At 41.6% G+C, this 13,186-nt stretch overlaps 1 protein-coding gene across 3 annotated transcripts in view; it reads left to right on the plus strand.

Annotated features, from left to right (window-relative positions):
* Positions 1 to 13,186, plus strand: part of AGBL4 (AGBL carboxypeptidase 4) — a 3,151,866-nt gene that overhangs the window by 2,412,796 nt on the left and 725,884 nt on the right. For all 3 annotated transcript variants that reach the window (XM_073593575.1, XM_073593577.1, XM_073593576.1), the window contains one exon: positions 1,578 to 1,667. In XM_073593575.1, the coding sequence (XP_073449676.1) occupies positions 1,578 to 1,667 (90 nt within the window). The remainder of the gene's footprint in view (positions 1 to 1,577; positions 1,668 to 13,186) is intronic.

A 13,186-nucleotide genomic window follows, 5' to 3' on the forward strand; every position in this document is an offset into this window, starting at 1 on the left:
TGTGTATTTTTACACAATGCATATAAATGTACATTAACGAAAAAGGGACTCTGTAAAAAAATAAAAATAATAGAAAATGCAAAAATACAATGCAATGCTTAAAAAAATCGAAGCATTTAAAAAATTGCATGTAAATGAGCTTGTATTAAATTGTTACTAAACCCACAACAGTAAAATCAGTCTCTATATGCAGAAGAGCATGCTTGTTATACTCACTATGGAACCTAAGGGGTTAATCCTCTGTATTGTGTAAAAAGGCTGTTTTATCCTGTATACATAAATCCTCTCTCTCCTGCAAAGTCTATCTGGGGAAGGCCAGCTAACACAGACAGAGTAGCTGACCTGCACATGCTCAGTTTTGTCTTTTATGCTGGAGAGAACATTTACTTGTTCTCAGAGCTAGCCAGGTCACATGATATTGACATCACACATGTGGGTGTGTCTACAGGCTGTAGTGAAAATCTCCTCTTTCCTGAACTCTCAGCACTGGCAAAACTGTGCAGTTTATCGTGTAATCGTGGTATACAGATCATCCAAAAAGGTATATAGTGGCAATATTTTAATGTAAAAAGAAGATTTATAAGCTGTGGGCACTGTGGGGGGGGGGGCAGATGAATTATTTTCATATTACTGGGTTTAGTAATACTTTAATACAAGGGAAATGTCCTAGGAAAAGACAAGAATAAAAACCTGTTAGAGCAAAGGTTTCCTTTAAGGACTCATTTACACTTGTGGTTGTTATTGCCACCCCGCTGAAGAGAGATTTGCAGTTGATTGCTTTTTAGTGGGAAAGTTGGCTGGCTGCTGGGAGGCAATATGGTGCCACCTTGAAGCCTGTTTTAACCCTTAAAAGGCTGCAGCACTGCAATGGCCTGCATTACACATGGGGTAGAATTTGTGCTGCGGCCATTAAGCATGGCATTGGGGCTGCAGCTTGTCTACCACCCCATATGGCCAGCATGCCAGGGTAAGATGCGTGGTTCGGGGGCAACAAAACCGGGGTAAGGGATTCCCTTAATTTGCAGTTTGCATTGCTTTCCTCTCACTTCCTTTTTGGCTATGGGACAGGTAGTGAAGGGAAATCTCCCCATTGGGACACAGAGGGCAAAAAAAATCTGACAGGGGTTCCCTCCCTCACTCTATCCAAAATGAAAAAAACGTTTTGCCTATAGTTCTTTAAAATCATAGAGTTTCTGGTTAAGCGCATTATCCTTGCAGAACCACATGCTCAGGATTAGGTGTTCCCAGTGCACCAGGTCAGTGGTTACCAGAGGATTTTAGACAGTGTGCTGACCCGCGATGCTCCTTTGTGTATTCCTTCCTATGCTTCATCTTCAAACCTGACTACAGAGCACCTTTAATTTCAGATGCTCTGAAAGCGATGATATGATTTCGGCAAGCTTAAGGTGTCATTTCCTGTTCCCGTTAGAGACAAGAGGAGAGGGTGTCGGCAATTTGTTTAATAATGGATTGAAAGAAATTTATAATTTATGGCGTATTTTAATAAAAGGGGAGATATTAATATTAATGCTCCAATCTGCGGTTTTGAATTGATGAGGCCTGTCTCTTTCTTCCAGTGAACCTGGTGTCTGAAGCTGAGCAAAGGGTCGTGTTTATAACTGCTCGAGTACACCCGGGGGAAACGCCGTCTTCTTTTGTGTGTCAGGGTGAGTGACTGTCAGTCTATAACTTTCCAGCAGGTAAAAAAAAAAAAAGACATGAGACTTCGGGGGCCACAAAGGCTGAATGTTTTTTTACTGCAGACATAAACAACTTTCCAGAAAGTGAAATGTCAATGACGGGATACACCTAGGAAAGCCAAGTGTTCTCCACTTTTACAGTCCTGTCCAAAACTCACGCTATGCCATCAGATAGCAGCAGACATACAGTATGTGCAGATAAGAAGCTACACATTACATAGCATTAAGGGCCAAATCACATGTATGCATTGCATGAGCAGGCATGTAAACAAGCTCATTACTGCAACATGCTGAAATGCATCGTTAAAGATGACAATTGCACACACCACTCAGAGCATAATGGACTTAAAGTGGTTCTGAACCTAAACATTTTTTACCCTAATGCATTCCTTGCATTAAGGTAAAATATGTTTAGGCATCGGCTCACCCCCCTCCCCTTCTAATTGCCTGAGCCTTCCATGTCTCACTGGCTGTGCCAGGGTACCATTGGCTCCTGCTGCCGACAATCAAAGCCAATGACAAGGCAGCGGGCGGTGAGTCCCGCTGTTTGTGTCAATGGAGACGGCTTCCCATGGGGCAATGGACAAAGAGGAGGAGCCAGGAGTATCAGCAGGGGACCCGAGAAGAGAAGGTCTGGGTCCCTCTGTGCAACAGAACTGGTAATTGGTATTTTTTTTTATTTTTCCTTTCTAATTACTTTAAAGTGATTAAAGCTGTGGTTCAGCCTCACCCCCTCTCATTACATCATAAAAGATTCAAAATCGCCTTGTTAAAATTCCAAACATGCCAGGTGACTCAATGTTGCCATCTCCTCATAGCTTCCTTCATACACATGGAGCCACCGTCTCAGTGTTGCCGTGTAGCCATGTCCCAACACGTTTCATCGCTTTGGAGTTCATCACAAGTGGTGGTGATGGGGCACAGCAACGAAGCCTAAGTATCTCCCTTCCTCATCACTTTAAATCAGTGAGAAAATTTGGTGGACTTTGAAGTCAATAGACATGGACCACAGCAATATTGTCCATCTGTCCAATTAACCCACCTTCTGCCAGTTAAAATTGTAATTATAAAATATTCACAACCGGCTAGATGGTTAACAGCAGCATGCATACTACTGTGTCTCACCTTACTCCACCAATATAACACACTACTCATGTGGAAATTAGGTAGTGTCATTGTTGGGATTCGAACCATCCACCCTTTTGCTGCCAGGTGAAAGTGCTAAACACTACACCACTCTGCTTCCAATGAGGGTACTAGTTCTGGTGATCCCCTTAATTTGCATGTACAGTATTTCCTCTCAATTCCTGTTTTGGCTATGGGACTGGAAGTGAAGGGAAATCTCCCCAATGGGACACAGAGGGCGAAAAAACCCCAAAAAACTTAGCTTACAATTATAACCCTCCCTTACTCTAAACAAAGTGAAATAAAGTTTTGCCTATAGTTCTACTTTAATCTTAGGGTTTCTCTATGGTTAAGCCCATTATGGGTGAGACACACTAGAGGAGCAAAATGATTGTACCTATATTGGGTGTATGGGACTTTTAGGCACCAACTCAAACATTACAAAAATAAATAAATAAACACAAATTTTATTATAACATAATTAAAAATATTTAAATACACAGAGGCTGATAATGTAATAGTACAATTGTACTCTCATGGATATAAATATCCTTATACAGGTATATAAGTCCTAACGCAGTTTTCAATCTGAACATTAGTAATGTATTTGTGTTGAATATAAGACGCGTTTCAAGTTTCTTTTCTTCAGGAGAAAGACACACCCTAAATAGAGTCAGTGAGAGACATAATATTATCAGCCTGTGAATGTTTAAAAGCAATCCGGCCAATAGACTCAAACAGTCGGACCAAATGGTAGGGGTAGAGATGCACTCAGACACAGAAGATGTTCAAGGGAGTATCCTGTGGTCTGGCCAACCGTGACGATCCAGCGATGATCCATTAAAGGAGCATGGCTACAAGTGGGAACTGTCCACAAGCCAGATAATTACAATAAACACACATAGAGCTAAATCATCAGTGAGCTCAGCTTTGTTGTTGCATGTTACATGCATTCACACACTGTGATGTCATTAATTTTGAATAGCGTATTGCTGCAAAAATTATGTGAAGTCCAATTTGTGGGACATTTGGTGTTTTTTTAGCCCATTAGGCTGTCTTATTGCAAAGAACGTTAACATGTGACATAAAGCATATTCATGAACTGCACAAATGTAAATATGTGAATATGATTTTTGTTTGGGAAAAACTGTGTATATTGCAATGAAACCTATGCCATAGGTCTGGAATTTCTTTTAAATACAGTGCCTTGAAAAAGTATTCATAACCCTTGAAATTTTCCACATTTTTTCATGTTACAACCAAAAACCTAAATGTATTTTATTGGGATTTGTGATAGACCAACACAAAGTGGCACATAATTGTACACTGGAATGAAAATGATAAATGGTTTTCAAAATTTTTTACAAATAAATATCTGAAAAGTATGGCGTGCATTTGTATTCAGCCCCTCCCCTGAGTCAATATTTTGTAGAACCACCTTTCACTGCAATTACAGCTGCAAGTCTTTTTTGGGATGTCTCTACCAGCTTTGCACATCTAGAGAGTGACATTTTTGCCCATTCTTCTTTGCAAAATAGCTCAAGCTCTGTCAGATTGGATGGAGAGCGTCTGTGAACAGCAATTTTCAAGTCTTGCCACAGATTCTCAATTGTATTTCGGTCTGGACTTTGACTGGTCCATTCCAACACATGAATATGCTTTTATCTAAACCATTTCATTGTAGCTCTGGCTGTATGTTTAGGGTCAATGTCCTGCTGGAAGGTGAACCTCCACCCAAGTCTCAAGTCTTTTGCAGACTCTAACAGGTTTTCTTCTAAGATTGCCCTGTATTTGGCTCCATCCATCTTTCCATCAACTCTGACCAGCCTCCCAGTCCCCGCTGAAGAAAAGCATCCACACAACATGATGCTGCCACCACCATGTTTCACAGTTGGGATGGTTGTGTGTTTAGGGTGATGTGCAGAGTTAGCTTTCCTCCACACATAGCATTTTGCTTTTCGGCCAAAAAGATCAATTTTGGAATTTTCTTATAACCTAACCCTGCTTTAAACTCCACAACTTTATCTTTGATCTGTCTGGTGTGTTCCTTGGCCTTCATGATGCTGCTTGTTCAGTAAGGTTCTCTAACAAATCTCTGAGGGCTTCACAGAACAGCTGTATTTATATTGAGATTAAGTTACACCCAGGTGGACTCTATTTACTAATTAGGTGACTTCTGAAGGCAAATGGTTCCACTAGATTTTAGTTTGGGGTATCAGCGAAAAGGGGGCTGAATACAAATGAATGCCACACTTTTGAGATATGTATTTGTAAATCATTTCTCATTTTCCTTCCACTTGACAATTATGTGTCTCCTTGTGTTGGTCTATCACATAAAATCCCCATAAAATACATTTACATTCTTGGTTGTAACATGACAAAATGTGGAAAATTTCAAGGGGTATGAATACTTTTTCAAGGCATTGTAGCTGGTCTGGGAAAAACCTTAAAGTAGACGTCCAGTCAAATGCTATCTAAGCCTAAACCTGCTCCTAATCCCTATACTACCTAGCTTATAGAGGAAAGATGTCTATACTTACCTATTCTGAGGGCACTCCGATTCAGTCACATGATTGCCTCCCAGCATCGACTTCACTGTAGAGGAGGGACAGCAGACAACATATGCCCATAGTAAGCCTATGGCTAACGTAATTTCATAGGCATTGCAGCCATTGTTGGCGATCTGTCCTCTTCACTAAAGTCGGCCGCTGGGGAGACCATGTGACTGGACCGAAGCCCCTTCAGGGTAGTCAGAATAGACTTTGAATGGCGCTCCTGTCTGGTCACATGATCTCCCCAGCAGCCAGCTTCAGGGAAGAGGAGAGATCACTGAAAATGGTTGGAATGCCTATGTGGTGACCTATAGGCTTTTTATGGGGCTGTCCCTACACTGAAGCCAGTGCTGGGAGCCAATCATTGGAGCGTCTCTCAAAATAGGTAAGTATAGACATCTTTACTCTCAAAGCTAGTTAGTATAGTGCCTAGAATGAGGGCAGGAGCAGGTTTAAGTTTAGATAGTATTTGAATGGTCTTCTACTTTAAGGGCTTTCAAACAAAATTAGTTGACTTAGTGATGGCAGGGAAGAATGTCTTAACAAATTATTTTAGAAGTTTAGAAGTTCCATATGAATGTTTGAACAAAAATCTAACCACTTTAATCATAGTACTTAAAGAGACCCTGTCACCTTGTGCATTCAGGATAAAGTAACGGAGTCAGTTTAAACACTGCCCCCTGACCACCTTATAGCTATCTTAAAGTGTATGTAAACCCTAACAATTAATTTCTCTTATTGGGTCCATTTTGATCTGTTAAATATATCATCAAAGCATTTTGTTATATCTGTTTAGTAGATTCAACAAAAATAACTTTATCTTGCTGGAATTCTATCAGCTGATAACTTTCTGTGCTTTTTTGCCTGTGCTGACTGTATGATATGCTTCCTTGAAGATTACAGAACCATGCCCTCCCCTATGTAATAGGGAGTATACAAGGGACAAGGTTCTATAGGCCTACCCTAGGACAGGAAGTGTTTTACTGGCGCAATTAGGTGAAAATAAAGGGAAAGTAGCTTGAACAAAGCACACTAACGTGGCCCCCATATTTAAGGTCTGGTAAGATATTATATATTTCATGTTTGTATTTTGGGCTTATATATGTTTTTACAGTGTTCCCTGCCAACGCTTCTTACTTAGATGCTACTGTTGAAAAATACCCAGTGCCTCAAGGTTTGGAGGAGCGTGTAACCTCCTACTATAATGAAGTGATCAGGTCTAGCAGCCCAATGCTAAGCCTGTGCACTAATGGAGGTGGTGAAGTCAACACTTCCGCTAAGCTCCAACAGCAGCCATCAGCAGATATTTTGCAGGGGCTGTGGATGGAGCAGCAGAGAAGCATTATGAAAGTGAGAATAAGGTGATTGGGGGTGGACTTTACATAGACCCTAGGCTCAATTAACAAAGCTTTAATACTAGCCTAAGCCACTCTATTTTCAGCCATGTGGCTGTAATTTTCTAATTTAATTAGATCAAAAATAGCTGTCACTTTTTTAAACTAAAGATACTTATCCTGGTATGATAGCTTTGTGAATTGAGCCTCCTGTCATTTGGCCATGAATACTCTTCCTAAAGAGACAACTTCACCTTGCCTATTTAAGCAAACTGATGGTATCACTGAAAATGCCTCCCTGCCCCCAACCCCCTTATACTCACCTTACCAGTGTCCCCAAGCCATCAACAATAATCAGCACTTCAGGTATGGAGAGGCATGTGATGCCCTACATTACAGAAGGACGCATAGTTATATATCTTTGTCTTGCAGAATTGCATGCTTCAAGATTAGGTGTTCCACCAGTGTGATGAATAACATAACTGATTCAATAATGTAATGCATAATATAACTGCTTTGGTACTGCTTTGAGTCACTGACCTTTGCCATTCACATTAAATTGTGTACTAAGCACAAACCTCAAGTACAGACTTGACCCTCATAACTCAGCATTCTAAAAGATGAGTGACTGTTTATATATGCACAAGTCTGCCCATAGAAAATGATGTCTGTCCATGGTGCATGGTATGGCAAGGCCAGGTAATACCTAGATTGTCTCAGGAATAATAGAGCTTTGAGCATATATTCTAGTCTTTCTCAACTTTTTTACCCCTGAGAAACCCTTAAAAATGTTTTCAGGTTCTCGAGAATTATGCCTACAGCTCATGATACAGTAACGTGATTAATGCAGTAAAAGAAAGTTTTAAATATAAGAACAAAATGTGGCATACTTAGTGTCCACTCTAACATTAGTGATCAGTTTAGAAGTAGTGGAGAATTACCCCCTTGCGTTGGTGATCAATGAAGGTGGGAGATCAATCCACCATTGCTCAAGGAATCTCTAGCAACCTTAGGAGGAATCCTAGGCTTTTACGGAACACTGGTTGAGAAAAATTGGTGTAGGCTGTAGCAGTGCAGAGGGCCACTATGTATCTGAGGTCCATACTGTTGATAAAATGGGCAAGGAGTAATTGGATTTGGTGGTCCCAGGCTATCCCATAGATACCAATTGGCCCTTATTTGGAAGGAAACATCCTTCTTTTAGGAAAGAAATCCCTGTTCCTTCTTTCTTTCTCAGTTGTCCCTTTTTTGGTCTGATGTTCAGACTTCTATAAAAAATGTGCTATAACCACCAAATATGTTATTCTACAGTAAACCATTTATCCAACCTCTCAATTATTGCATTTGTTATTTTGAAAAGCCAGTATAAAGGAAAGTGGGGTTGAAAAAAAGCGCTTTTCAGTTTAACAAATAATTTTTTGTGCATTCATTCCTTATGGTCTGCAAACCTGGGGATGTGGCAGGGGTGTGACCTATGCATACAAAATTTCTACTAAAAGGTGTCCCTCTTTCTTAAAACAAGAATAGGAAGAAGGGGCACCAGCCTAGTGCATTACCATAGAACTCTTTAATGATTAAAATAAATGTCAATATACTCACAAAAATAAGTAGTCAAGTGCATAAACCAATTCCCATCACACCACCGGATGCATGTCAATCTGAGAGGATGCAGCGTACGCGTTTCAAGGGCGATATCCTTTTCCCCAGAGCTAACCAGAGCCCTTTTAGTGCTAACAATATATAGAGGTATACCCAACCAGTTGGTTATACCTCTATTTATTGTTTTCAGCAAAGGGGCTCTGGTTTGCCTCTGCATCTGGTGGTGTGACGGGAATTGGTTTATACACTTGACTGCTTATTTTCATGAGTATATTGCCATTTATTTTAACAATTAAAGAATCCTGTGGTAATGCACTAGACTGGTGCACCTTCTCCCTATGCCCATTTTCTAGTACTGGTTTTCATCTAATTGAAAAGCGTAGCAAGGCCAATTCAGTGTGTGAAGTGGAAGTCATCAGTATCGGCTATTCCCTATGTATATATTGACAAGGCTGATGAAGAGCCTACTCTGAGCCTCATGTGGACTAATTTTTTGAGGGCTTTGTACCTGTAGCTCTGGCAAGAAGGTTTTTGTCCTTCTTCCATAGGTCAGAAAGTTGGGAGATATTGCATTCCCTCTGACATGCTCCCACTGGCCTTTGAAGTAATGTGAATGCACCAGAGACCAATACTAGTGCTCTCCAAGTTGCAACTAAAATAAAAAATGTAATATATTGCAGATTACCAATTATTAGATTTGGTGGCTGCTTCAGTTTTGTTTTCTTATGCCCTGTACACACGGGCGGACTTTTCGGCAACAAAGGTCCGACAGTCTTTCCGATGGACTTTCAACGGACTTCCGACAGACTTTCGAACGAACGGACTTGCCTACACACAATCACACCACAGTCTGACGGATTCGTACATGATGACGTACAACCGGACTAAAATAAGGAAGTTCATAGCCAGTAGCCAATAGTTGCTCTAGCGTCAGTTTTCATCCGTCGGACTAGCATACAGACGAGCGGATTTTTCAATAGGAACATGTTCCAAATCTAAAGTCCGTCAGATTTTCGACAGAAACAGTCCGCTAAAGGTCCGATGAAGCCCACACACATTTGGATTGTCCACCGGATTCGGTCCGTTGGACCAGTCCGGTCGAAAAGTCCGCTCGTGTGTACAGGGCATTAGGCTTTTTTCCCTGGTGATCTGACTAGTAACAGACCTCCTGTATAACAGTGCCCAAACTCTGATGAATGAGCACAGGGGGAACCTTTGGATAGTCTGGGGGGAGGGGAGTGTTAGATGTACTAGAAGATTTAAATATGATAACAAACACTTTATAAGCAGTTACAGCCAACATGTTTTTTTATTTTAAAGTGGTGGTAAACTCCATTCATGAAATCTGACCTAGGCACATACTGAATATCTGTAGTGTTTACTTATCTCTCTCTAAAGTCCTTATGCAGTGTACACACAAGCAGACTTTCGACAGACTGAACTCCGAAGGACTTTTTGACAGACTTTCGACGAAGCTCCGACGGAGTTCCAACGCAATGGACTTGCCTACACACGATCACACCAAAGTCCGACTGATTCGAACGCGATGACGTACGACCGGACTAGAATAAGGAAGTTCATAGCCAATAGCTGCCCTTGCGTCGTTGTTCGTCCTTCGGACTAGAATACAGACGAACTGATTTTTCGACCGGACTCGAGTCCGTCGGAAAGATTTGAAACATGTTCTATTTCTAAAGTCCGTCTGATTTTTCGACAGCAAAGGTCCGATGAAGCCCACGCGTGATCAAATTGTCTGGGTGGATTCATTCCGCCGGACCTTTGCTGTCGAAGAGCCCGGTCGTGTGTACATGGCATAAGTGCTGTGTCTTTCTGCTGCTCCGCTCCTCTGTTATCAGCATGATAACTTCTGACAAGTTATCCGACATATGAGTTAAAAGCAGCTGAAAAGTTGTGTCAGGGAGGGAACTTAGAGGTAGATTAGTAGAGCGCTTGTTTAAGTTTCTTCATTCCTTTGCCTATGTGGAGGAGGGAGGGGGGTTGTGCCTTTCCTCCAATCAGCTCATACACAGTATAAGCCCAGACTTCACATCCACTGCTGAATGAGAAAGAAACATTTCTAACATGATCTGCACTTTCTAAAGAGTGTAGGAAGCTGAAGGCAGCAGATATACATATAAAACGAGTTTTGTTTCATCTCTGTGTATCATCGGAGGCTGTTCACTTGGGTATATTTAAGGGTTTACATCCACTTTAAGATAAAGGCTTTACATGAATAAATAAAAGCTGATCATTGTAAGCACCAGTGGTGGCCCGTCCATACGGGGTGCAGGGGCACCGCCCCCCTAATTCATGCGTCCGGCCCCTAATCTACATGTAGGGCACCAGACGCATGGATTTCAATAGGTTTTTTTTTAAGCACATGACTAGAGCCGGAGGCTTTAAAAAAGGGTGGACTCGGGGCTCAGAGCACTGCGCCCTGAGTCCACCTAGTTGTGTGACAATAGGGAATTAATATTCGCTATTGTCTTCCTGATTCTCCTCCAGGCTTTTGGATGTCTTGTTTGCTGCCCCCCCCCCCCCAAAAAAATATACGTTTATATTGTAAAGCGCTGCGTAAACTGTTGGCGCTATATAAATCCTGTATAATAATAATAATACAGCACCAGCCGCCACTGGTAAGCTAGTGTTAAATGGTTTGTCCCATCTCTGTAACCAATATGTTCTGCTGAAGGGCTTGTTCTTAAAAAAAAAAAAAAAAAACAGACTGACCAGATCACCAGATGAAAATAGAAGAAAGAAAGCCTAAAAAATAAAATGAATGCAGCCAACGATTCCAAGAATTGGTAAGCTGCAATATAATTAATGATTGCTTTTGGGTTTAATACCACTTGAAGTCCAGGCAACATTTCACCATGCACCTAGGATCAAAGCACTCTCCAGCTGAACAGAATATTTTAAGATTAATAGAGGTATTTGGAGGTAATACATGGTGCCTGTGCTTCAGGTATAATGCCCCGTACACACGGTCGGATTTTCCGATGGAAAATGTCCGATCGGAGCGTGTTGTCGGAAATTCCGACCGTGTGTGGGCTCCATCGGACATTTTCCATCGGATTTTCCGACACACAAAGTTGGAGAGGAGGAGATAAAATTTTCCGACAACAAAATCCGTTGTCGGAAATTCCGATCGTGTATACACAAATCCGATGGACAAAGTGCCACGCATGCTCAGAATAAATAAAGAGATGAAAGCTATTGGCCACTGCCCCGTTTATAGTCCCGACGTACGTGTTTTACGTCACCGCGTTCAGAACGATCGGATTTTCCGACAACTTTGTGTGACCGTGTGTATGCAAGACAAGTTTGAGCCAACATCCGTCTGAAAAAATCCTAGGATTTTGTTGTCGGAATGTCCGAACAAAGTCCGACCGTGTGTACAGGGCATTAGTGTGTAAATAACAGAAAGTCCTTATCTAGCATCCAGACAGTCTTGAGAACAGCCAATAGGTACATGTTCAGTGCAGCAAGGTTCACGCTGTAGGGCCTACATGCAGAGGTGATGGGCTCCCTTGGCTACTATGAATAGTGCTAGGACATGTCTGCCAGCTGCATTTAAATAGGCCTGCTCGGGCAGACCATGATCATCTTTGAGCCGACTATGGCCTGACCCCAACATGTTGCCTGCAGCTTGCGAAAACTGGAGCACTGGCTATGGGGGGGGTTTGGCTGTCAACACTATATGAAGGCAGCACGTTGTGAAAGTCCACTTGTTGCACTAAGTGTACATTTTCTGCTTAAAGCAGGTCCAGGGCTGCCTGAGGCTGAAATAGGATTTTCTGTAATTTGTTCAGTTGTTTTTTTAAGGAGTCTTGTCACTCTGCTATGCATTATTTGCATCTAAACTGCCCATAGACCAATACTTGTATATTTTCATTAAAATAACAGTTCTGTAGATAAATAAACTATCTACACAAATGTAGAAAGAAATTATAAAATTAGGACTTTTGTATAATTACTTGTTCTCCTAAGCATGTCACAGCTGAGCAAATTGGAAACACGATTAAAGCGGTTTTAAACCCAAACACAAAAATGTAATATATTGCAAATTACCAATTCTCAAATGTGGTGGCTGCATCTATTTTCTATATTAGTTCTTTCCTTTATTTTCACCTGTTGTGCTGGAAATAAGGCTATTATTTTTCAACTTCATTTAACAGGCCAAGCTGTCCTGCAAAACTGTCACCTAGAGGGCTAAGACAAACCATTTAATGGTGGCTATACACACGTCAGTTTTATTATCCGATCAATGCGTGATTGATCAAAACAATCAATACAATTGAATAACTTCTCTTCTGATCAATTTAGATATAATTTAGATTTGATTTGATCGAATTGAGTTGATTGAGCAGGGTGGAAAATTATTTTTTGCACCGATCAGCAGCACCGCCCTTCATTGTTCATGAATGTGAATGAACTTTAATCGGGCAGATTATGGGATTACTTGGTGGAGACATAGATGTTATCAGTGGCAGCTTGTGGTATATTTTTGGGGGGGAACGGCAATCCGTGGGTCCCCGCACTTACCCCATCTAGGTTCTCAAGGCGGCGGGTGGCATTTCCTCCTTCCTTGGCTTTACGGCAGCGTGGCTTCCCCTGCATCTCCTCCCCCCTCCTCCTAGGCGGCCAATAGGATCGCCTTTCCTTTGGGACAATCAGGAAATGGGTCTCACGACTCGCTTCCCGATTGGCCGGGAGGAGAATCAGTGTGACAATAGCAAATATTCATTCGCTAACGTCACACCCCTTTTTTGAAGCCTATTAGAGCCTCTGGCTCTAATCACATGCTTCCAAAAAAAAAAACTCCCATTGGAAACCATGCGTCCAGTGCCCCGCATGTAGATTAGGGGGCCGGACA

The sequence above is a fragment of the Aquarana catesbeiana genome, linkage group LG07, assembly GCF_042186555.1.
Source record: "Aquarana catesbeiana isolate 2022-GZ linkage group LG07, ASM4218655v1, whole genome shotgun sequence".
NCBI classification, from domain to species: domain Eukaryota; kingdom Metazoa; phylum Chordata; class Amphibia; order Anura; family Ranidae; genus Aquarana; species Aquarana catesbeiana.